Source organism: Ornithorhynchus anatinus, chromosome 9, assembly GCF_004115215.2.
Source record: "Ornithorhynchus anatinus isolate Pmale09 chromosome 9, mOrnAna1.pri.v4, whole genome shotgun sequence".
Lineage (NCBI taxonomy): Eukaryota > Metazoa > Chordata > Mammalia > Monotremata > Ornithorhynchidae > Ornithorhynchus > Ornithorhynchus anatinus.
In genome coordinates, this window is record NC_041736.1 from 61,129,830 (window position 1) to 61,155,478 (window position 25,649).

The 25,649-nt window shown below is 56.1% G+C and overlaps 1 protein-coding gene across 5 annotated transcripts in view; it reads right to left on the bottom strand.

Moving 5' to 3' along the window:
* Window positions 1-5,531: 5,531 nt before the first annotated feature.
* Window positions 5,532-25,649, bottom strand: part of PPM1B (protein phosphatase, Mg2+/Mn2+ dependent 1B) — a 52,950-nt gene continuing 32,832 nt past the window's right edge. For 3 of the 5 annotated variants that reach the window (XM_029072523.2, XM_029072525.1, XM_029072524.1), the window contains exons 3-6: window positions 20,090-20,207; window positions 18,611-18,722; window positions 16,513-16,570; window positions 8,675-9,638 (exon numbers count right to left, since the gene is read on the bottom strand). In XM_029072523.2, the coding sequence (XP_028928356.1) occupies window positions 9,375-9,638; window positions 16,513-16,570; window positions 18,611-18,722; window positions 20,090-20,207 (552 nt within the window). In that variant the 3' untranslated portion in view covers window positions 8,675-9,374. Of the gene's footprint in view, window positions 7,445-8,674; window positions 9,639-13,816; window positions 14,106-16,512; window positions 16,571-18,610; window positions 18,723-20,089; window positions 20,208-25,649 lie in introns of those variants that run through there. The other 2 variants (XM_029072527.2, XM_029072526.2) reach the window with 2 other exon arrangements.

The window sequence follows — 25,649 nt, forward strand, 5'->3', positions numbered from 1 at the left end:
CTCCTACCTCACCCCGCCACTTTTCTCCTACGACGCCGCCCTCACACTTGGCTCCTTTAATGCCAAGCTACTCGCTGTACCTCGACCTCGTCTATCTCACCGCCAGTCCCTCTCCTACGTCCCGCCTCTGACTTGGAACTCCATCCCCTTTCATATCTGACCATGACTCTCCCCACCTTCAAAGCCTTATTAAAATCACATCTCCTCCAAGAAGCCTTTCCCAAGTCCTCATTCTCTCTGCTCCCACTTCCTTCTGTGTCTCCTATGCACTTGAAACCGTACCCATTAAGAACTGGATATTCACCCCACCCTCAGTCTCCCGGCACTCACGTACACATCTGTGATTTATTTTAGTGTCTCTGTCCCCCTCTGGACTATAAGCTCCTCGTGGGCGGGTGACGTGTCTACCAACTCTGTTGCGTCGTACTCTCCCAAGTTCTCAGTAGGCTGTTCTGCAAACAGTAAGTGCTCAATAAATGCCATTAATTGATTGAGGAAACTGAGGCTCAGAGAGGTTGCCTGTAACACCCTGGATGGGGAGGGGGGGAATGAGAAAAGGGGCCTGGTGAGTGCCCGTTGCCCTCCATCAATTCTGTCCCCCTATACCACTTCGGTCATCACCACGGTCAACTTCGCCACTTCCGCTACCCGTGACCACCACCGATATCACCTCCGTCACTGCCATCTTCACCGTCACCGATGCTGCCCCTGCACCGACTCAGACGAAGACTCGGGGGACACACATGTGGAGAGACACGTGGAGAGAGATGGAACCCCACACGGCCACAAACGGAATCTCACACTTAGTCACATACACGCAGGCACACCCACACCCACACCCACACACACCCACTCACCACAGAGTCAGCCACAAACACCCACGGACAGAATCGCACACACGTCCACACAGAGAATCCCACGGGCACACGTCCACAGACACCTCCACGCACACCGAATCTCACCCACACGCACCCACAGACATGTAAACACGCAGCCGGAATCTCTCATTATCGCCAACGGTATTTATTGAGCGCTTCACCGTGTGCAGAGCACTGAACTAAGTGTTTGAGAATGTGCAATACTACCCAGTTGGTAAGTACGTCCCTGGCCCACGATGAGCCTACGGTCTAGGGTGGGAGATGGACTCGGGAGACGGACGTCAATATAAATAAATAATGTCCATAGGTAATTTATAATACACATACCCCCGCAGGATCTCACGCACGCGTCCACGTCTACCAACACGTAGGACGCGTGCACCTGTTTGCACAGACAAACCCACGCCCACAGACATGGAATCAAGCAGAAAGACCTCGGCGGGGTTAGAAGGGGTGCCCAGAAGCGACTCTCGGGGTTCCAGATGCACCCAGACCCGTGGGCTTCCTTCGGCCCACGGGGAAGGAGCCCGGGCGGCTGTGCCCACCGCCCCCCTGCCCAGCTCGTGCCCCCCGGGCCCTCCTCCGCCGGAGGACCTGGGCCAGACCTCCACCAGCCCAGCAGTGGGGCAGAGGCCGGTGGGGAGGGGGAAAGGGTGAGGATGCCAGGGAGGGCCAGGCTCGGAATGGGTCACCCGGGGCAGCTTGGGCACAGAGGGTTGGCGGGCGGGCGGCCCCCGAACTCTGTCTCCCGGGAACTAATGGCTAATCGGCTTTGACGGCTGCCGGCCAAAGTCTGCCCCTCGGCCGCGCCCTCCACAAAAGGCCACTGGCCGGGCCGGCCTCGGACACGTGTGCCCCCACCCCGGGCCGGACGACGCCATCCCTCGACGCCTCGGCGCTGGTGGCGGAAGGTGAGGCTGCCCCACCGAAACCCATCCGAAAAACCCTGAGCTTCGACTGACCCCGGCGGCACCCCACCCCCCGCCCCCCATCCACACGGGCCCCGAGTCTGGCTTGGTTGGGTGGGAGCCGGGCCCGGGTACCTCCTTCGCGGCCGCTCCCCGGCGCGGGGTCCGCTCGGAATGGGCCGGGGGGCCGGATCGGTGAGGAGGGGGAGGCCCGGGCAGGGTGGGCTGGGGGGGGTCCGCTCGGCCGGTCCTGACGCACGCACGCAGGCCTCCCCGGCCAATGTCCGCTCCCCGGACAAACCTGGACAACCATGGCGGCCGACTGCCCGGAGGGCCGCGCCCAGGCGTCCACAGGCCTACTTCAGATGTTTGAGTATACTCTCCCAAGTGCTTAGTACAGTGCTTTGCAGGCACCCACATACGATTGAGTGAATGAACTGCCAGCCCACTGCGGGGCAAGGCCTGGGGACGATCTGATGATCTATCTACCCCGGCGCTTACAATAATAATAATAATAATCGTGATATTCGTTTAGTGCTACAACGGGCCGTGCACTGTACTAAGCATTGGGTTAGATACAAGCAAATCGGTTTGGACACAGTCCCTTGTGGGCACACAGTCTCAATCCCCATTTTATAGATGAGGTAGCCGAGACACAGAAAAGTGAAGCGACTTGCCCAAGGTCGCACAGCAGAGCCGAGATTAGAACCCACGACTTCTGACTCCCAGACCAGTGCACTATCCACTCTGCCACAGACTGCTTAACGTGGGAAGTGAGGTAGAGCAGTCTTTTGAGAAGAACATGGGCCTGGTGGAGGAGCTGGGTTCTAATCCCCCCTCTGCCAAATGCTGGCTGGGTTGCCCTGGGCATGTCACTTCACTTCTCTGTGCCTCAGGTCTCCTGTTCTCCCTCCAACTTAGACTGGGAGCCCCAGGTGGGGCGAGGATTGGGTCCGACTTCAGAGTTCCCTTTATCCATTCCCCCTCCTTGCCCCACAGCTCTTACTACATGGTAGACACTGTACTAAGCACTGGGGTAGATACAAGCAAATCGGGTTAGACAGTCCCTGTCCCCCTTGGGGCTCACAGTCTCAATCCCCATTTTACAGATGAGGCAACTGAGGCCCACAGAAGCAAAGTGCCTGGTCCAAGGTGGCACAACAGGCGGAGACGGGATTAGAACTCATGACCTTCTGACTCCCAGACCTGCGCTCTATCCACGCCGCCATCCTGCTGCTTCTTATGCTGCGTTCTCCCAAGTGCTTAGTACAGTCCTCGGCACGCAATAAGCGCTCGATAAATACGATTGGCTGACCGGGCAGAGGAAACAGCAGTGACCTCGGGTTCCGGCTCATCCATCATCGACACCGGCATCTTCGTTGTAAAGCGATTTCCATATGATAAGCACTCTACTAAGCGCTGGGGGAGATACAAACTAAGCAGGCCAGACACAAGCCCCGTCCCTCCTGCGCCCGCCCGCCCCTTCCCACGACCACAAGGTTAGGGTGAGGGGAGGGGACGAGCGTCTCTGAGGATGGAGAAAGGAGATTTGGGGGGTGTTGAGGAGGGGGACGTCTCAGGCCGGGGTAGAGGTCAGGCCTCTGCCCCCCGCCCTCTGCCCTTCCCGTGGCCATGGAGTTTCGACTGTTTATTCAACTCCGGCCCCCTGGCATTCCTCCTGCTTCCGGTCCCACCCTGGTCTTTCCTCCTCCACCCAGTTGGGAAATAATCCGTCTGCCTTCTTACGGTGGAAGCTGCCGCAGGGCGACATCTCAAATCCCGCAGCCTCAATCTCCCACCCGGAACCCAGCTCCGGTCCTGTCCGCAGCTGGGCGCGAGGTGACGGCAGTGCCCGCAGTGCTCTGACCTGTGCCTGTCGGTACCACAAAGTGGACATCGCCGGGTGCCCCTGCCGCCCGGGGCTCCATTTCCACTGGAGCGGCGGAGGGGGAGACAGCGAGGGAGAAAGACCCGGGGGTCCTCGGCCCAGCTGAGCGTCCAGCTGCTAGACCGGAGAGTCCGCGTCCGGGCCGGCCCCGGGCCAGCCCCGCGCCCTCCCCACCCTGTGGTCTGAGGGGTGCCCCACGCCGATGGGAGGCTGGGATGGGGAGCGATCCCCCCCCAGCCCCCCACGGGCATCAGTCCCTCGAGACGGGAGCTGGGGGATCGTGGAGAGGAGAGGGACCTGAGGAGTGGTGGACACGCTGAGGAACTAAGGTCACAGACGGAGACGGAGCAATTCTGACTCCACCACTTGTCTACTATGACACCTTGTGCGAGTCACTTGACTTCTCTGAGCCTGTCACCTCATTTGTAAAATGGGGATTAATACCGGTGAGCATCACGTGGGCCATGGGTTGTTTCCAACCTAACTAGCTTGTATCTAGTCCAGTGCTTAGTGCAGCACCTGGCACGCGGTAAGGACTTAAGAAACACCATAAAAAATTACACGTCACAAGATCCCTAAACACCACAAAACATTCTTACCCAAGATTTCTAACTTCAGTGCTTCTTGTTTTTTCAGTGGGCTTTCAACTGGCACAGTTACCTTTGATATGCTTTACTAATATCCCCATTGCATTTTCTAATAATAATAATAATTATGGTACTTGTTAAGCACTATGTGCCAAACACTGTTCTAAGCGCTGGGGTAGATACAAGGTAATCAGGGGCTCACAGTCAATCCCCATTTTACAGATGAGGTAACTGAGGCAAAGAGAAGACAAGTCGGGGAGCCGGGATTAAAACTCATGACCTCTGACTTCCAAGCCCATGCTCTTTCCACTGAGCCACATCGCTTCTCTGAACCCCTTGTTCTTTGAGGATTTTGAGGAAATAAAAATCAAACCTGTAAATCCTGTAATTTTTTTGTTTTTTTCTACAAATTAGCAGTCCTTGATTCCGGCTGGTGGTTTTGCTGACGTTCATTGATCTTGGCGTCCTTTGCGCTGGCGGGAGGCCACCTGGCCCGGCCCCGCTCAGGATTCGGAAAGCCAAGAGGCTGGGGGGCCGCCGGACGGGCCGCGCCGCTCTTCAGAGCCGTGATGCGCCCGCCTTGCCCGTGCTGCCTTTCCGAAGGTGGGCAGGAAGAGGAGATGGGGACGGTTAAAAGGACCGGGAAGAAGCGGCAGCACGAGAAATCAAGATCTGGAATCGAATCCAATCTGGAATCTCAAATGGACAGGATGGGGGCAAGGTTGGCTGTACTCAGACCAAGCATCTTTCCCTCCTCTACCCCCGCCGCTCACCCCAGAGGACCAAGCAGTCGGCCAAGTCCTGGTCAAGCGAGACAGGATGAGACTGGTGTCTGGAGGCCCAGGCCGGGAGAGGGACCTCTCGCCAGATCCCAGGATCCCCCGCGACTCCTCTCCCAAGGGTGGAAAGCCCATCCCGTTCGGAGAAAATAACCTCGGCCTCCCCGCCTTTCTAAGGGTCCACCGATTGGGGGGGGGAGCCGCGGATGGACGGACACGCTCCTGGGCGGCGCTGCCCTCAGCCAGCGGATGGAGGGAAGCGCGCTCGAGGTTCCCCACCTGGGTGGTCACCGGGAAGAATCTCTGCAGCCAAACCCTCAGAAAAGGCGAGGTGGGGGGCGAGGCTGGTTAAGTCGCGTGGAAAATCGCCGTCTTAGAATGAGGAGGCTGGCGTGGCGCCCTGCCCCACCACGGGGCCCCCTCAGCCGGGGCCCCCCGCCAGGCTCCGGGAGGGGCTCCTCCGCCCCGTACAAATGAGAGCGACATCCCGCTGGGGTTTTTTGACAATCCTTTATTGAAGATAACAAGTTGGTTATGTTCACTGCATCGTATGAAACATCACAACACCCTACTGGGAAGGTGCGATCGGGACAGCGTTGGACAGAGCAGATCGACAGCCTGAACAATAAACCATTTTGCACTCTTCGTTCCCGATCTTTGAAGGAGCCCCACTCCCACCCCCCGCTCCCCCCCTCCCCCAGAGCCCAGTTAAGGGACCAATACCTGTTAACATCGTCATGTAGAACACTTTAACTTACGAGGCTAAAATCTAATGAATAAATAAAATAGATCGTGGCAATAATCCTCTCTAGACCAAAAATCAGGTACACCGTGGACCGGGTGGCCGGCCGGGCCGGCCGTCGGTGGGTGGGCGGGAGGTTCTGAGGACGCGGCGAGGGGGGAGGGGGAAGCTACAGAAAATACCGCGGAGAAACCGGGGGAGGACTCGGGAGCTCGGTCAGACCCACGACGTGTCCGGGCCCGCAGAGGCCTGCCCCTCCTCGCCCACGACGCGCCGGGAACCAACGGGGAAAGCGTTCGGGAGGCAGCCGGCCGCGGGCCGGGCGGGAGTCCCGGGCGGGAGTCCCGGCCGGATGGGGGCCGCCGGAGGCCACGACCGGCTCCTCCGGGAGAAACACTTGGCTCTGCTCCGTCTTCGGCATTCACCGGACTCCATACATGCACAACTCAAAACAAGTCAGAAAAACCAAGGTTATTGCAAAAATAGAATTAAACTAAGAATCTTCAAGTACCTTAGGTGACCGCCACTCTGTACCACGCCCACTGCTTATAAAATGAGAGGTCACTGAACCCAGGAAAATAGCTCTGTCATATTTTCTTAGATCTAAAATAGAGAATTTAACTGTATTTATAGACATCTCAAAGTGATATTCTGAGCTTTGAAAATAATGCAGACAATTAAGAGTGATACCCATGTTACACGGAACTTCTGTCAATTAAACTGGGGAAGACGAAAAAAAGTCAAGAACCTACAGAAAACCACATGTAAAACAAAAATCACCATTTACATCATAAAGGCAAACTTTCCGCCCTTTTCTTGAAAAACCTGCAGCAGTGAGATGTGAGAGCAAATGACAGCTAACCATAAATTAATTAGTTCAGTTTAAAGACTTCCCAGCTCGAGTTTAAGGGTGTGTCGGACACGGTCGTGAAATTCATATGGGTTTCGGGTCTAAATATCTCTTCTCCTTGCTCGACGTGCTTATCTTGAAGCAAGGCAACGTCACAGTTTGGACACTGTGGGAGACTCCAGCCTGGGAATACAGGTAGAAGTGGAAAATGAAACCCCCCGCAAAAACAAACAAACAAAAAAAACCCACCATCAGAAATACCAACCAGCATTAACGTCCAACTGAAACCCTAGGCCAGAGAGCGAGCTTCGCGGGGCTTTGCGATTGGCAGTGTGAACTAAGTAACATCTCATACAATATCTGGACTCTTACATGCTTATATGGTGTGAGTTTTGTTTAGGAAAAGTAACAAACAGACAAACAATCCCCAGACGGTATCTTCAGAGCACCCCCGGACTCCCATGCACCTCAGGCCCGCCCACGGCGGCTCCACCGCGTCCTCGGTCCCTACGTCTAGCGTCTGACACGGATGGACTCGGGGTGCCCGAAGTCGGCCAAAAAAGAAAAAAAAAAAAATACTGAAGTACGGGCGATGCGCTAAGAGTGGCAATGTCGGAAAACACAGAGGAACCGAGGATGGAAAGTTCTAATTGTTTTTCTCCGCTCACTTCACAAAAATGTTGGCAATCCACCAGAATTTTTCCCTTGTATCGAAGAAAACTGTGATTAAAAGTTTCTCCCCCACGTTTCAGAATCAAAACCATTTGAGTAGGTTTGTAAGGCTACCACGGCTCTTCCAGGTCTCCAGCGCCCTACGGGAAGAAGAGAGGAAGAGAGAATCAATATCTCTGCCCGCAACCGGTCAGATCCGATAGGTCTACCCCACGCCGGGCAAAATCGTCAGAGGCCCACGGAGGAAAATCGAGTCGGAAGGGCCCCCGGCCTATAGTCCTCCTCTCGGAAAAGCGCCACCTCCAGCCCCCCAACCCCTCTCCCGCTTCTCGGCCAGCCTAAGAGGTTTTCATTTGAAAAGTATCGACCCTCGAAGCTACGGTAACGTACCAGCCGTGGAAACTTCAGCAACGAGCCCTTCTCCATATGGCTGCCGACCTCTCAGGTCTCATCAACTAAACACCCATCGGGTGTCTACAGGGCAGATTTCAGCTCCTGGCCACTGTTTAAGGAGCAGAGCGGCCCTCTGCTTGTCTTGCCGTATCTGGGAGACCGGTTTCTTTTTATTTTTGATGTATTTGTTAAGCACTTACTACGTGCCAGGCACTGTACTAGGCGCTGGGGTAGATGTAAACTAAGCGTTTTGGACATGGTGCACGTTCAACACGGGGCGCACAGTCTTGATCCCCATTTTACATCTGCGGCACAGAGAAGTGAAGTGACCGGCCCAAGGTCGCACAGCAGACAAGGGGCAGAGTCGGGATTAGAACCCAGGTCCTTATGACTCCCAGGCCCTTGCTTTACCCACTAGGCCACGCTGCTGCTTCTGAGCTGGAAAATAAATCTCTTTCTTTCAAGCCCAGAGGTCAGGTGTGATCGAAAGGGACGCACCCAACAGGTAAGACAGCAGACCATTCCGGGTGCTGAAAGCAGCAGGCACGTTATTACATCATTTCCCACCCTACCGGACGGTTGCACTCTGGTGTCCATTTCATTACTGTTTTATTTTTAAGATATCCACCGTGGCCACCCGTCGGCATCTGTGGGCATTCGTCCACGTGGCGCTCAAATGACATCAAAGCTGAATGCTCTGTTGCGAAAATATAGGCAATCCCTAAAAGGACAAGGGCACTCCAGATATTGCGGAAGGGCTGGAAGGCCAGAAGGCCTTTCCACCTAGGTCTAGGTCTAATTTTTCCAAGAGGCAGAAAAATCGCCACAGCTTTTGCGGAAGTTAGAGCGTGGTGTTGAGTTGGGCCCGACTGGCATCCATTTCCAACCTGGAGCAGATTTCAAAATGCCTCAAACCTCGTGAAATCTGACTCTGCTCTTTAAAAGGGGGTTTAAAAAAAAAAAAAGTACACTATACGTGAATTATTCCACATCACACGCTTTATTTAGTCTTAAACACAAGCTTTGAACGTTTCACTCTAAGCACTAGTGTTATAAACATTTGAGGTTACCAATAAACTGCAAACCACAGAAGTATGATACAGTTTTGCAAGAACCTTTTAAAAATTCAGAGAACACAAGGAAAATCTAAAGAAAAAAAGAAAAACAAAACCACAGATCCAGGAAGGAAGGAACGGTCAAACAAGTTCTAAAAATAAAACTACGGTCACTGAAAATCTATACACTCCATCGAGCAACCGCATGCAACATGGGCCCAACAGCCTGCTGGGCGGAGACCGGAGCCCGCTCCCGGCGGCCAGGACCGCCAGCCTCAGAGGGTCAAGGGGAGAACGCGCCCCCCGCATTGGGTGCCTGACTGTGTGCGGCCGAGGGAGGGGCTCATCCGACCAGAGGAAGAGGAACCTCCGCCCGATGACGCATCGGCCCGCCCACGCCGGGAGAGAGGCGTCCGCTCCTGGGAAAATCCCCGCTGGCCACGGGGGCCGCCTCCAGCTCTCGGGGATGAGAGGGAAGGGCTGCCCTGGTGCCACCTCCCACCCCCCTGTGTTCCGATACCCTCGTCGGCCGCTCGAGCCCCGTCAGGGTCAAGAACCCCCAGACCCCGGGGAGAGATGGGGGGGAGGTGGCCACGGGTTTTGGGGGGTGGCGGGAGGGGCATCACGGGCTGCCTTCATCCCCGCTGGGGCCCGGATCCTGGCCGGGGGTCTCGGGTCCAGGGTGAGTGTCCCCGTCGGCGGGGGGAGGGGCCACCGCAGCTGCTGGCGGGACCGGGCTTTCCGCGCCCTGCCCTCTGGCGAGCCGGAAGCTCGCCAGCATCTCCTCCAGGAGCTGGCGGTAGTTGCCCCGGTGGGTAATTCTCATCTGTCTCAGTGCTTCCACCACTTTCCCCTGGGCTCCACCTCGTGCCGCTTCTTCGGGACCCTTCGGTAGGATTCAAGACCGTGGGTCAGTAAGCAGGCGAGCACAGCCCACGGCCCCAACGGCTCGCCCCCGTGTAAGACCCACTGGGGACCATGGTGTCTAGTCTACTCTCGACCCCACCGTGTCCAGCGGAGAGGAACTCTCCCTCTCTCAGCAGCGGCCCCTCTCGCCCTAGGTACCCCATCCCCTCTTCTCCCCAGCTGCCGCGGGGCTCTCACCGCCACGGTAATGCTCTTCGGCAGGGCGGCCGGAACCCCCCGACCGCCGGGGCAGAAGCGTGGACGCTGTTGAGTTGACCACAGGGGTAGACCAGAGCCTTGCTGGCTGCACGGTCATCACTGCCGCCAGGAGCGGGGAGACTCCGGATCACACGGCACAGATCCTGGCCCCTGCTAGCCATTCCGGGCCCCGCACTATCAGCGGGACCAAAAGGGCGATCGGCCTACCAGCTCATCGCAAGGCTGACCAGTGGGAGAGGAAAGGAGTGAGCCTAAAGGCTCAGATCCGGACAGGATCCAACTGTGAATGGTGACTGGCTGGGGTGATTATGGGGGAGAAGGGAGGGAGGGAGAAGGAAGCGCTGATCTCTGGAGGGGCGATGAATGACCTGTACCGGCCACATCAGGGCTACTGCACAATGAGGGGTGGCTGCCAGGCTTCTTTCTCTCCCTTAAGTGCTTGATAGGGAAAACCGAAGGGTTTCAGGACTCCCTCTGGGGTGCCCGTATGCCATACAGCCGGGCCTGCCCGGGGACTGGAGCCCACCTGCCAGCTGGGGAGGTGCCCTGTTGGCAATAGGGAGGGGGAGAAGAGAGGAGGGGAGAAAGAGATGCAGAGAGACAGAGGGGGAGTCTGTCTGTCTCCTCCCCTCAGCCCCTTCTGACTGCTGCTAGAACTTCGGCCAAGCTTCAGCTCAGCCCAAGGAATGAAGTCCCATGATCCCAGCGCCCAGCCTGACCTCACTGGGGGTAGGGGGACAAGAGGGCAGGTTGGGGCCCAGCCCCTAACCCACTGTCTCCCCGTTCCGGCGGGGAGGAGAGGTAGGTGTCAGAGTCGGAGGTGGGATTCGCATCCAGGGAGCCAGCGGCCCAAGCTGGGTCTGCGGGGAGGCCGGTTCTCCAGTGCCTCCGGTCAACCCGGGGGACCCGCAGCCGTGATCGCTACTCCCTGGAGCTGCTCCACACAGTTTGGGAGGTGCTCAGAGGCGGCGGTTTGGCCAACAATTTGGAAGATCATAACCGTAAACCCACTTAATCCCACAGTGAGTGCAACACAAACCGGTGCTGCGCTCCACAGCCCAGTGACAGAGATACACACGCACACAGAAGACGACAGAATCAGAACAAAAGAGCCTCCCTCCCTACTGATTTTATAAGTACGGATTTTTTTAAAGCTCCAGAGCCATTCGCTGAAACCTGGATTCTAATCACGGCACTGCCAATTGCCTGCTGCTATGTGAACTCGGGTTAAATTGTTTCGTTTCTCCGGCCCTCAGCTCATCTGGAAAATCGGGATTAAATAACTATCCTCCCTCCTTCTTAGACTGTGAACACCTTGTGGGACGGGTAATGGGCCTGATCTCATTATCACCCATCCAGCCCAGTGCTTAGCACGGTGCTCGGCACACACTAAGCGCTTAACAAATACCACGGTAACTATTATTTAATCTCCCTCCCAAATTTAGCCGAAGATAACATTTGCTGACCAACGAAATACTCAAGGTAATTTTTAGGCTTCTGAGAACAACGAAGGTCAAAGAGCCACAGCTGCGGCCTCTGAAAGCTCAGGCCGTGGCCTACACAGATAAGAAGGTTTTTTCCCCCCTTCCTTTCTAAAGTAATATTTGTTCAATGTTTACTTTATGCCAAGTGCTGGGGTAGATAGATACAAGGTAATCTGGGTGGACAGGCCCTGGCGCTCAGTCTAAGGGCAAGGGAGAGCACACTGAATCCCCATTTTGCAGATGAGGAAAGAGGCACAGAAGAAGTGAAGTGACTCACTCAAGGTCACAGCGCAGGCAAATGGCAGAGCTGGGCCTAGGGTAGGCCGGGAAGCTGTTTCTGGGGCCCATCCCAAACCTTGTGGTAGTGGATGATTTTTAACCTGAGAACGAGGAGCATCCCCTCGGCGGCAGGCAAAATGCACCTAGAGGTGCGGGGGTTGGGGGGGTTTGAGCTTGGCCAGGCTCCACCTCCTGCACCGTTGCCGTGATCGCACCGCTGCCAAGAGGGCCAAGGTGCGGGGCGACGGCAGAGTGCCTAGATGCCGCCCCCACCCGAGGTCGGATCTTTCCAGAAGTAGCTGTCCCCTATGAGAAGTAAAGACGACCCGCACTCGGCCAGTGCTCAAACAGCAGCCCTCATTCCCCTGCTGCCCACCTGACTTCAGGAAAACATGGGTCCTACTGCATGCCGGGGTCACCCAGACAGAGGTCACCCTGCCAACTCAACGACCGTGATCCGTGTCACAGATCTCATCTCCCCCGATCAAAAAGCTGGGGGTCGGGGACGAACCGGGAGGGCGACAGTGATGGCTGGAGGGGTGGAGGATTTTCCTTATCACGCAGTGCCACAGCTGTGCTGAGATCACCAGTCTCCCCCATCTCCGCTCCGGGATCCGGCCCGGGGGAGGTCCCCGGGGAGCCGCCGCTCCCGTCTCCACGATCTCCGTCCCTCCCCTGGTGCCGGCCCCCACTTACTTCCCTTGCTGTTTCACGGGCAAATACCTTTAAAGGGGCTCTTGGGGCAGGCGGGAAACCTTTCCGCTTAGCTGAGGAGGCTGCAGCCCCAGCAAAAGCTCCGCAGGAAGATGCCGGCTGGGCCACCCGCACCAGCTCCCCCGGGGGCCCACTGACCACGCGAAGTAGGGAAGGGGCGGGGGGGGGGGGGGGGGCGACCAGCTGGGCTGGTTTCCCAAGTGTACCCGTGTGCCACGGCTGGGAGCACTCCACTGAGGCACACGCGTGGGCTTGGGTTCTTGTACATATGCACATCCCCCCGACCGGAGTTCGGCCTGCAGCAGCTTATGCAATGAGCTCAGTGGTCCAAGGGCAGAGGGGCTTACCAGCTGGGTGAGCGGAGGGGGCGTGGAGGGGGCCGGCGTGCCAACCCGCTGCAGAGGATTGCACTGCAGCTCCTCTGACGGCACCGTCACAGACATCACAGGCTGGCGTTGAACGCGGAACCCTCGCCACCTCCTTCCCTCCCTCCACCTGCCGAGCAGAGCCCCTCCCCCGACTCCCAAGCTCTGGAGGGCTGGCTCCCCCTCTTCCTCAGTTTCCAGCTCCCCAGACCGCCGCCGCCCGCTCCCCACCCCCCAACGCTGGTTCCTGGTTTGAGCCGACCCCTCGGGTTCACCTCCGCGGAGGGTTCTCTGCATCTGGCGCATTTAAACGGGAGAAGTTCAACCATCCGCTGCAGCCCTTGCCCCTCTCCAGGCTAATAATTTCAGAGGCGTAAGGGGATCTGCCGCTCTATTAATGATTAAATCAATCATATTCATTGAGCGCTTACTGTGTGCAGAGCACTGTACTCGGGGCTTGGGAGAGCACCAAATAACAGAGGGGGAAGACGTTCCCTGCCCACAATGAGCTTGCGTTTTAAGCTCCAGACCCAGCCATTCTAAATCTACAGCAAGACATGGGTGTCATTTCCCCGGCAGCCTTTGGCCCGAACCCGGGCCGTTGGATCTGGGGAAGACGGCACGAATCCTCGGGGCTCGGTCGCGGGAATTGGTTTCAGAGGGGATCCGACGGACTGAAATCAATCTGCAAACAGCAGGCCGACCCAGGGGTGATCTCCCAGGCCTGGCCTCTGGGGAACCGAGACTTACTAAGATTCATGGGGGTGGAAACCAGGCCGGTTACCTGTCTCGACACGTCCTCTAGAGAGCCACCCGGGCCGTGGCCACTCCAAAAAAAGCGGTGAGAAATGCTCTCAGAGCGACCGGGGGGGCTAATATAACTTATGACCGGGCGCGTGAGGTGCGGTTTCTGTCTGAGACGTGGCTGACATCCGATCCGAGCCGTGAGGGGTGGGTGGCCATTCAGGGCCACTCGCTCATTCCCGAGAAGGCCGCCAGATTTCACAAGCCGAAGGCAGTGACGCCTCCCCGGAACCTTGCGCTCTGGGAGGCAGAATTAGAAGCAGACCGAGCAGGGATCGCAAAGGGAGTCCAACTATCGATACGAAGTTCTGCTTTAAACCGGACTCGTTTCCTCCAAGCCCCAAACCGACCTGTCGGTCGCACAGACAGCTTCTGAAAACAGCAGTAGTCGTGGAAGTTCAAGCTGATCAATCATTCTGGCAAAAATGCAAATAGATGGAAAGTTTGGAGCCTGGCTTCCGTGGGCAGACCTCATGCCGTCAGAGCACGTGAGCGATTGACAGCACGTGAGCGCAGATCATGGCATCAGGTGGCGGAACTTGTTGAAAGGATTTCGTCGTTCAAAATTTTTTCAACACAGACCTGGAGAGAGGGTCCGAATCATGACCAGAGCCCAAAGGGAAGCCAAGGGTCGGCCTCAAACTCCACCCGGCGCTAGGTTTCAGGTCTGAGGAATTATCGTATTCTACCCTAGGGGACACAGACTCTCTGTGTTTTTTTTTTCTCCCTTTTAAAATTGATTTGTTAAGCATTCACTCTGGGCCAGGCACTGCACTGAGCCCTGGGGCAGAAACAAGATAAGCACGTTGACACAGACCCTGCCCTACAGAGAGCTCAGAGTCTTAATCCCCATTTTACTGATGAGATAACTGAGGCACAGAGAAATTAAATGACTTGTCCAGGGTCACGCAGCAGACAAGTGGCAGAGCTGGGATTAGAAATCAGGTCCTTTGACTCCCAGGCCTGTGCTCTATCCACTAGGCCATACTGCTTCACCATTTTCTCCAAAAGAATCATCAGTTGAGATTTCTTCGCAAGACAGGCCATTCATCAAGTACTTCAAATCTTAAATTCTCCATTTAAAAACGTTGTTTAAGCAACTGGTGGATTTTATCGGGCCAGTTTAATCCTGGCAAACCACATCTGTGTTGGTACAAAAGACATCGGCAACCAAAGGCACAGTAAACATGACGTTTGCCGGGAAGGGCTTTTAAAATTTCGTGGCTTAGCGTGCACTTAGTAAACATCTTGAGAATTCCGTTTTATGGATAAAAGCCCAAGACTAGAGAAAGGGTTTCTCACATAACTGCTCAACTCTCAAAGCCTTTGCCAGAGAGCACCTCCCGGACTGAGGACTCAAAAGGAGCAAGAGGCCACGAAGGATCTTCGGGGTCAAATTCAAAGCTCCCCCGCTGGGAGTTGCCCAGGATGGGGCATACAGTGTAACTGGAACTAAATCCTGCTGCTGCTCTACGTTTCTCCACGAGCAGTGAAGACTCATTGTGGGCAGGGAATGCGTCTGCCAACACTGCTCTATAGTCTTCTCCCAAGTGCTGCACACAGTAAGCGTTCCATAAATAGCACTGACTGATCGATTGGAGAGAGGTTCTCCACCAGGAGACCCGAGTCCTGGTCCCGGCCCTGCCAGGGACCCGCCGGGTGAACTGAGCCGAATGACCCAGCCTCCTAGGACACCGAGAAACGTGGGGACAGAATCAGAGAAAAACTGCTGAAGCTGAAGTGGGGAGAAATAAAAATTCTAGGCATTCTTCCGTTCCTGAAGAATTCTATTCTCCCTCTAGACGGTCAGCTCATTGTGGGCAGGGAACATGTCTACCAACTCTGTTCTACTGGACTCTCCCAACCGCTTAGTATAGTGCTCTGCACACAAAAAGCACTCAAATACCACTGATGGATCAAACATACACTCATATGTTAAGACAGAATTTATATGACCCATTGCTTTTCTGCCAAGTGGATAAAGTTTCAAACTGACTCAGTGCTAATTAGGGGAATTGGGAGGCAGGCAAGCCTTCAAGATGGCACTATTGGTCTTGGGGACGTGGAAACCAGGCCAGCCATCGACCCAGTCTACACTGATCAGTCGCCACCTGGGGCGGCTCTACTTGCCACCCTCCGACCCACCTGCCCGCTCCTTGTTGGAGGCATCTCGTGAGCTCTGTCCCCAGACCATTAAAGCACAGGCAGATTCTGCTCGACGGGGGAGTCCGACTGTTAAAAGCTTGGGGCCAAAGCCCCGTGAGTTCCGGTGGACCCTGGTGGCACCGCAACCTGCAGCGTTTCACGTCTCAAACTGAACGCTCTGACTTCTTATACCAGGGACCCAGTGATGCCCGAGAGAGCCTGGCACCAACCTTTCTTCCTTCCTTTGCTAAATGCTGCATTGCCACACACACACATGGAGAAAAACACACTAGAATGCCAGCTGGCCAAACTTCTGGGAAGTGAAGGTAACACATCGGTTTGGGTCTTCTTCATTCACACCTTCATTTTCGTTCAGTGCACTTTCAGGACACCTCATGTTCAAATTTTTACGTCACCTGTACGTTTGCCCCGGTTAACTGGTCACGGGGGTTAGCTAGCCATCGGGGCTGGATTATTACCTCCACATAAGGATCGACCTTCTATGCCATCTGGGGAAAAAGCAACTTTCTGTCCCAATCAAGCACATAACGTACACCCCTACAGGTGGTGAGTTTTGCGGTGACTCCAATATAAACGACTCCCTCAGTGGCACGGTATTATGATGATCTGGGACCCAAAGAGAGAGAGAGGTTGGCTGAATTCTTCAAACATGGAGGAGGAAACTATTTCCCTGGCGGCTTCGAGCTCTGAAACATCTGGACGTTCATTTGTGACCATGGATCCCCGAATCCTCCCGAAAACATCCCCCTCTGGTTTTCGTGGGCTCACAATCCCGACTCCTTATCAGCGGCCACTAGAGCTTCGAATGAAAAGTGAAACTCACCCCGTCGTTCTCTCTGTGTGGATTCAGTCGATTATAAACAGCTTCGATAACATTGCGCCTAAAAAGAAAGAGGCACGCTTTAACGGGAGGTTTCAGAAATGAGAGGTAACATGTCAGTCAACCCATCCAAGGCAGTTTTGGGTGCCTGCTGAGGGCTTGGAGCTCAAGAGAGAGTGACAGCTGCCAACAGAGAAACTGATCTGCGGGTTAAGAACACTCCCTCGCACCCTCCAGCGCTCAGCAGAGTGCCTGACACAAAGTAAGCACTTAAATATCACTGTTATTACGTTTACCTAGCCTGATACTTTGCCACTTCCCCTCTTGAATTTATTTTATTGTGTCCCCATTAGGTTGAATGCTACTGGAGAGCAGGAATACTCTCCTAAGTGCTTAGAGTTCAGTGCACTGCACTCATTCAGTGCTCAGTAAATACCACTGACTGACTGTGAAGTTGAGTACTGGCGACCCTTGCTCCCCCATGAGTTTTCGCAGCAGAATTCTGGCTATTTCCCATGACTCAAGTAAATCAGTACAGGCCATCAAGCGAAATGGCTTCTCTGGCTCCAGTGCCCTCAGACCAGGTCAGGTTTCCTGATTCCGAGCTGCTCGAGTGGCTGGGGAAACATTACCTCCCGCGGAAGGGAACTCAGAAATCATGTTCTGGTGAAAAACAAACCTCTCCCTCTTGACATAACCCAGCATTTTGTAAAGACAAGGGTCTGTCGCCTGGTCTCGTCTCTTTTCCGCTCCTCCCACCCGGTCCTGCCGAGGTGATCGCCCTGCTCGGGAAGGCAGGAGGGCCCCCGCTGTAGGCGACCCTCTCGTTCAATCGGTTGTCCACCGTGGCTCCGATCACATCGGCGGTCCAGTGAAAAAGAACGGGCGGGTCTGCGCCCACACTCCGACACTGGCGGGTGCCCGCCGACTCCGCTGAGGGGAGGGCGGAGGGATGGCGCGAGGGGCCCGGGGTGGCTGCCCGGAGACGGAGGGGAGGCCGGGGTGAGTGGCGAGCTGCTCCTGTTAGGTTAGGATGGGGCTGTGGTGGCAGGCCAGGGAGGACAGAGTTGGCACCGGGGTGGAGCGGAGAGCCCCTGGCTGAACAAAGGGAGGAGCTCGACTTAGTCTGCTTCCCCTAGGGACCTGGCTGCAGGAAGCAAAACTTCAGGGACACATCTGCAACGATGGTCAGCAGGTCCAACGACAATATCAGTGGAATTGCTAAACGCATTACTGCATCTCCGCCTAGGCTGGAGCCAAGTCCGTTCGGCCACCCACAGGTCTTACCAGGGCGACGGGAAAGTTTTGGCATTCGGAGCGCAGCCCCCTTGATGTTACCGGGCTCACCTTCCCAATCAGAACCGCATTTAGGAATCGGGATGTGTTCCCTGCTGGGCCTTCGGCTGCCTGTCCAACCTCCCGCCCCTCTACAGGGATCCCCTGAATCCGCTCGTTTTCGGCCCGGTCTGGGCTGGCACGGACCCAACCAGCCCCCGGCAAGGCCACGCTCCCCTCTGCTCCGACCCGGCGCTCCACCCAGGAAGACGGCAGGTCAAGGGTGGGGGCGTTGGGGGAAACGGGCCCTTGCCCCCCCCCTCCCATTCCCAGGAGTGGGTTTGCCCCAGATAATGCTCGATTAGACTGTAAGCCCTTTGGTCAAAGGGCAGGGACTGTATCTGTTGCCAATTTGTACAATCCAAGCGCTTAGTACAGTGCTGTGCACATAGTAAGCGCTCAATAAATGCTATAAATACTACTGAATGGTATTTGTTAAGCGCTTACTATGTGCAGAGCACTGTTCTGAGCGCTGGGGTAGACGCAGGGTCATCAGGCTGTCCCACGTGAGGCTCACAGTTAACCCCCATTTTACAGATGAGGTCACTGAGGCACAGAGAAGTGACGAGTGGCAGAGCGGCATTCGAACCCATGACCTCCGACCCCCAAGCCCGGGCTCTTTCCACTGAGCCACGCTGCTTCTCGCCCACGGCGAGCACAGGCACCCCGGAAGAGCGGAGCGCAGCTCCGTGTCCAGGCTGGAAGGTCGGTGCCAAGGATGGTGCCAAGGACGGTGCCTAGTGGGTAGCCAGGCCCGGGTACTTACTTGCCAGGAAGACCGCCCCCTGGTGGTAAATTGGGGATATTTTCGGCAGACAAGATGCGCATCACATGAGCGAGGTCAGGCATTCCTTCCTCCCCGGACTTCTCCATAATTTCTGCGGGTTTTCACAGAGATCTTGAATTATTAACACGACCGGACGAGCGCGGAAGCAGCATCGTAAATGCGTAACCATTTATCTTTGTTAGCCGAGCCAAAGGAATGCGAGGGGGAGGGGGAGGGAAAGCAAATATTGGAGAAAACTGACGGAAAGGACTCGTCGCTCCCAAGTTCTCGCGAGCATCTCCCAGAAACGGGCCAGGGTCCTCGAACGGGGGCCATTTTAAGCGGCCCCGGTGTAGGCGTTCGCTTCCTTACATAGAGGATCGCTCTTTAAAAGCCAAAAAAGGCAACGAAAATACTCAAAGATCCCAGAAGACTGAAGTAGAAAAATGCAAAATCCCAGTTCCTAAAACTCAAGCTTCTGACTAGCCAAAGTGCAGAGGACTAGGATGCCTTCCCCTCAGACGAACTTGAGGGGAGCCCTTCTGGACTTCCAAGTCCCCGGCGGGGACGGACAAACTCTCGGCACCACCCCGACCCCGGGTCCGGGGGCCCTCCAAGCTATTTGCTAGCGGGCGAGGCCGTACAGAGGGTGAGTAGGCGGCAGCGGTTAAGCAGGAGGCCGCCCGGCAGGCCTCTAGACTGGGGAGAGGACGTGAGAAAATATGCAAGAGGCAGAGAAACAGATGGGGAAGAAACGGGTTTTCGAACCGGACCTCCAGGCTGCGCTCAACCATGGTCATTGTTCCCCACCCGCCCAATTCTGAGAGGAGCACCTGTTTCTCAGGGGGTGGAATGAGGAGGGCCCCTAGGACCTCACTTAGGAAGCGGCTTCTCTTCCTTCCCCAGGCCCCTTTGAGGGCCCTGGCAGCTTGAGGGCACCGGCCCCCTCCTCTTCCCGCCGACCCCCTCGAGAGAGGTCTTCCCAATCCCCACCGCACCTCCCTTCTAGGGCAGAGAACTGAATCGCCGCCAACTCCTGCTCCACTCCCTCCCGGGCATCCAGCGAGTCTTGCGAACTGCTGCTTTCTCGGCCACCTCCCTGGCCCAGTTCTCGCCTCCGTCCCCTGCGGGCCTCGGCCACTTCCCAGTGGGCCTAGCGCCTCCTGCTTTTCTCTAGCTTCTCCCCTCCACACCCCAAAATAACCACATTGCTGCGCAATCACTGGAACTCGGGGGGTCCCGGCTGCCTTCAGAACATGGCAACAGACCCCCAACCCCCACCCCCTCTACCAGCAGGCCAGAGCCCACCAGGTCCCCTTCTTTCCTCCACCCACCCGCCAGGGAGACTCGGCTCCTCTCGCAAAGGTCTAGAAGGTCGGTTCCTTCACGTGCCCCAGAAGGGGACCAGTGGAAAAGCTCTGCTGGGTTTCGCCCCGCCCAGATCGGCACTGGTCGGAGAGACGGGACCGGCTCTCTTACCTTCAACCCGTGATTCCAAATGCTTATCCAACTCCACATCTTTTTTCACTGCCTCCTCCGAGACCTTAGGGGCATTGGAAAAACAAACTAGTACAATGCTCATGTTATCCCGACTTCCCTGTAAAGTGAAGAAGAGGGAGGGAGGAGAGAGTGAGAGATGTGTCATTCCCCGCTCAACTTTCTCAATGTACGCGTCTGGACAACGGCCGTCCACTCGCGTCCCCCGGGAGCCTTCCCACCCCCAAATCTTCCATCTTCCTCAGAGGACGGCGAACCTGCTTTCTCCTTCACGGTTTAGACTCCGCGTGGACCAGCTCCAGGTCACCCTGGAGGACACGGCCCCAGGCCGGAGTCCGGATCCCGACGGCCCACGGAGCCGGGGTCGGAAAACTCCAGAAGCTCAAAAACAAGTCTCAGAACGGATCCTGTCCCTCGGTCAATCCCTTGCTCTTCCCAGGCTCGCGGGCCTTCTGATGGGCCGGAAGGCGCTGGCGGAATATCACCCTAGGCTCGGGGAGTTTTGATTTTCGCCCTGGATTTAGAACTCCGCAGGAAACGTCCGCGTCCCCCCGCCAAAGCCTATCGAGGGGCCCAGCTCGAGGCCCACGGACCAGATTATCGTAAATATCACTCAGTGTTCCTCGACAGCATCGCGAGGCGGGCGGCAGAGGCGGCTTGACTGTCTCCGCGGTGACTATTCAGAGAAGAATCAGCAGGAGCCCGACACACCTGGCTGGTCGGCGGGATAGACTAGCGTGACGGGGTAATTCTCGGATAACACTGCTTGTGGCTTTCTGGGAAGATAATGGGTCTTAGCTGGGGTACCGTCTCACAACTTTCCAATCGCTACATTTTCTGGTGGTTTTCGAGGACTGATAAAAGAAATCCCCAAAGAGCTTTGGGTTTTCCCTAGCTGGAGTTCTTTTCAGCGGAGTCACCCGCGTTGTCCGTGAGCTTCCTTTGGCACACGCCCACATAAGCTCGGGAGCCAGACCAAAGAAACTCACCCCTTGGTCCGGAGGTCAGAGTAGGGGTCCCGGGTTGAGGAGGGAAGGGAGGAGGGACCCGCCTGGCTTTTATCCTTGGATGCCACAAAAGTTGGATAAAAGTGTGGCCTAGTCTGCTGTGTGACCGTAGGCAAATCACTTCTCTGTCCCTCGATAACCTCGTCTGTAAAAAGGGGATTAAGACTGTGAGCCCCATGTGGAAAATGGACCGTGTCCAACCTAAACATCTTGTAACTACCCCAGTGCTTAGTACAGTGCCTGGCACACAGTACGTGCTTAACAAATTCCGTTATTTAACGAAAAAAAAAGCCAGCAGGCACCTCAGAGAGCCACCAGGAGAGAGGAAAGAATGGGAGCGAGAACATGAGGCCTGGGAAAGGCCGGGGAACGAGAAGCACAATCAAGGGGCCGAATGAACACTCCCCCCTCCCCACTTCCAGACTGGCAGCAACCATCAATAGTATTTACTGAGTCCGGCTAGCGATCGATTCCCAATCAATCCACGGTATTCCTTGGGCACTTACTGTGCGCAGAACCCCGTACTAAGCGCTTGGGAGAGGACAATAGATTTGATAGACACAATCTCCGCCCTCAGGGAGCACAGATGATCAGGACAGATTAGCAGTGATAGAATATCAGGCTTCTAACAGAGTAACAGGATCTGTAACTAGGTGCTGTGTGGGTGGGGAGGAATGGACCTAGTTCCCCACCTCCCGAGTTGTCAGCTTTCCCCTCAGGGTATGGGTGCAGTGGGGAGCCCCGGGACCCCGGCATCCCGACTCTGCTTCTGGAGAACCACGGCAGGACTAGCAGGGAGTCGGTCAGCTTGAGGGGGGGAGCCCCTGGAAAGCAGCCACTGCTTGCTGGACCCAGCTCCTCTGTGGACACCCCCTTCATTCCGACCTGACTCCTCTCCCCAGGTCGGGCCTGGGGGCAGGGGGATTTCTCAGGGCAGGGGTCGGAGTCTCCTACGCGACTGACCTCTCCCAAGCACTCCGCACCCAGTAAAGCGTTCAGTCAATACAGTCGAATGAGCAGGACAGCCCCACAGCAGACGCGGGCCGACCGACTCGAGGTGAAGGCCCCTACCCAGGTCTCTGTTTCGTATCTGATTAAAACGTTCCTTCTCTTTCCGTGGTCTCAAAGTGACATCACCGAGCAGGAAGGTCTGATCTCAGGCCAGTTCCTGGTGACGTCTCCCACCGTCAACTGAGCGACGGGTTTAGTAAACGGAAGCCAGGTGTCCCAGCTCTGGGGCCACCGTCGGCTCCCTCGTCGGGAAGGAGGGAAGATTGACCTCGCGGCCTCCCGGCAGCCTGGTTTCTGGGCCCAGGGACTGTCGTCGGGACCCGCGTGGAACCGTTCCCTGCGTTCCGCCGTCCCCCCCACAGGGGGATGGCTGGCTTTCGCTTACTAAACCCGTCGTCGAGTCGACGGTGGGAAGCAGCTATCTAGGTGGAGCTACCCGGGCAAAGCCCAAGTCAGAACAGGATCAGGGCTCCACTGACCAAGTAGCCTGCCAGACACAGGAGGACCCGTATTTGTTCCCCCGCCCTGTTCGGACTTTGGCTTTGCCCAGGTAGCTCCACCTAGAAAGCTCCACCCCTGTGGATCTTAACCCTCTTTTCCCCCCATCTCCCTCTGCTCCTCCCCCTCTCCCTTCCCATCCCCTCAGCACTGTACTCGTCTGCTCAACTGTATATATTTTCATTACCCTATTTATTTTGTTAATGAAATGTGCATCGCCTCGATTCCATTTAGTTGCCACTGTTTTTACGAGATGTTCTTCCCCTCGACTCTATTTATCGCCATCGTTCTCGTCCGTCCGTCTCCCCCGATTAGACCGTAAGCCCGTCAAACGGCAGGGACTGTCTCTATCTGCTGCCGACTTGTTCATTCCAAGCGCTTAGTACAGTGCTCTGCACATAGTAAGCGCTCAATAAATACTACTGAATGAATGAACGAATGAACGTGGGGTATCCCCCCCGTCCCCAACACACACCTCTGTGATCAGCCTGGGAGGGAAGATAAGAGCAGGACTCCCAGCCTTGGTCCTTGGCAGGGGGGTGGGAGGGAGGAGAGAGAAATGCTACGAGGCGAAGAAAGGCAGCGTGGCCTAGTGGATGGAGCCTGGGAGTCGGAAGGACCTGGCTCTAATCCTGGCTCGACATTTGTCTGCTATATGACCTCGGGCAAGTCACTTCACTTCTCTGTGCCTCATTTCCCTCAGCTGTCAAATGAGGATTAAGACTGAATCCCAACTGGGACAGGGCTGGACGCCACCTGATTAGCCTGATCCACTCCAGTGCTTGGGACAGAGCCCGACACACAGTAAGCGCTTAAAAAATAGCATCATAAGAAAAAGACAGGGGAGACTGCTCTAGACTGTAAGCTCTTTGTGGGCAGGGAATGTGTTCACAATACGTCTGTGATGTTATACTCTCCCAAGCGCTTAGGAAGCACTCAATAAATACCACCGATTGACTGAGGGAGAGGAAGGGCAGGAGGTGGGGATGGGAAGAGCCAGGTCCAAGATCTACATATCTGCTCTACCCGGTTTTTCAGCGTAGATCCAATGGGTTAAACCAACCCCAAGGGCAGCTGGTTCCGGCCAGGACCAGCGGGTTTGCGCGGTGGTTGGTCCAGCCTTGTTCCGCTGGCCGGGGGAGGGGGGGAGAGTGACGGAATGGGACCGAGTCGCCGCTGGTCGGGGGGGAGGGCACGGGGAAACGGATGCCCCTTCCCCCACTGCCCAGAACAGCCAACCCCTTTGGGGACCTCAGGTCAGGCCACCCAACGCGGGCTTCTCGGCCAGAAGGGGGGCAGCAGAGCTGAGCAGCAGAGAGAGAACCCAGGGGTTTTTGTGGGGCGGGGGAGGGAGGCCAGCAGCCCCCTGGATGCGCGTATGGGCCTGCGGGCACCAGAGAGCTCTCGCCCTCCTCTGGCCGGGTGGCCCGTGGCGGCCTTTTCCTGGCGCGGCGCCCCATCACTCAAATGTCCCTTTGAAGTTGGATGGTGGGGGACAGCGGCACGCCGTGTCCAAGCCAGCGGTCATGCTAGGCCACAGGTGGCCTCAGAGCCCTCCCTGCCAGGCACTGCCGCCGCTCAGCTCCGGGCCCGCTCACAGAACGAGTGACTGGGCGCGCTGGTGGCCCTCTCGTCCGTCCGGTCCCCCCCGCCTTCTTCCTCTATCGGGCTCTCAGAGCTGCCGGGGAGGGGAAGAGGGAGGGAGGGGACAGAAGGGGATAAGGAGGGGACAGTTAGTTTCATGGGGTCTTGGTGTCCAACTGGGGGGGGGGGGGGGCAGGGAGAGAGAGAGAAGGAGCCTGCCTCTTGGGTCCCTTGGCGCCTGCCGAGGTACCCTGGGAGCAGGGAGGAGGAAGGAAGGGAAATGAGGATGGGGAAGGAGGAAGGACGAAGGTGGAAACCCCAGGGTCTAAAGCCCCGGCATGGTTAAGTTTTCCACAATTGCGAGCTGATCCAACTCAGAGCCTTATGAGATATTCTGTGGAATCATGGCCCCAGGGTGTTTTTTTCCTGCAGAAATCTGAGGACTCTTCTATACTTTGTTGACTTGCTTTTCCATACTTATTCTCCCTGCTGCTTTTCTCCCTTCCCCATTCTTCCATTCTTCTCTCACTGATCCAGTCCAGACTGGTTTGGTTTTTTTATGGTATCTGTTAAGCATTTAACTAAGTGCCAAGCACAGTTCTAAGCACTGGGGTATATAAACAAGCTAATCAGGTTGGACACAGTCCCTTTCCCACGTGGGACTCGGTCTGAATCCCCATTTTACAGATAAGGTAACTGAGGCACAGAGAAGTGACTTGCCCAAGGTCACAGCAGACAAGTGGCGGAGCTGGGATTACAACTCCCTTTCCCTCCCCGCGACCCCCAGATGCAGGCTGCAGTCCTACACTGCTGAGTTCCTGCCCATCTGACCATCCTTCTTCCCTCCCGTGAAGACGTTCTCAATTCCACAGCTGTTGCTTCCGTCAAAACCGCCAAGAGTGTGGCGGGGCAAGAAGACTTCGGGGAGGAAAATTCCAAAGCAAAACTCCAGGCTCGCAGGTGTCTTTGCTCACCCCTTGTCAATAGCGGGGGGTTGGCGGGGGGCTAGAAGAGAGTTCTGCAGAGGACGGAGTAGGACAGGGAGATTTGTGTTTTTTGACCTGGGCAAGGCAGGAGAGCGGGGTGGGATGGGGGGATGATAATAATAACAATAATAATAACAGTACTTAAGTGCTTACTCTGTGCCAAGCACTATTCTAAGTGCTGGGGTAGATACAAGTTAATCGAGTTGAACGTAGTCCTTATCCCTAAGGGGCTCACGCTCGTAATCTCCATTTTACAGATAAGGTAACTGAGGCGCAGAGAAGTTAAGTGACTTGCCCAGGGTCACAAAGCAGACACTTGGCAGAGCCGGGTTTAGAACCCACGACTTTCCGACTCCCAGGCCCGTGCTCTATCCACTAAGCCAAGGGGAGTTGGTTTAGGTCTTCTGAGGTACCGGGGGGAAGCCGGAGGCGGACACCCCGGCTCTGCCGCAGCAG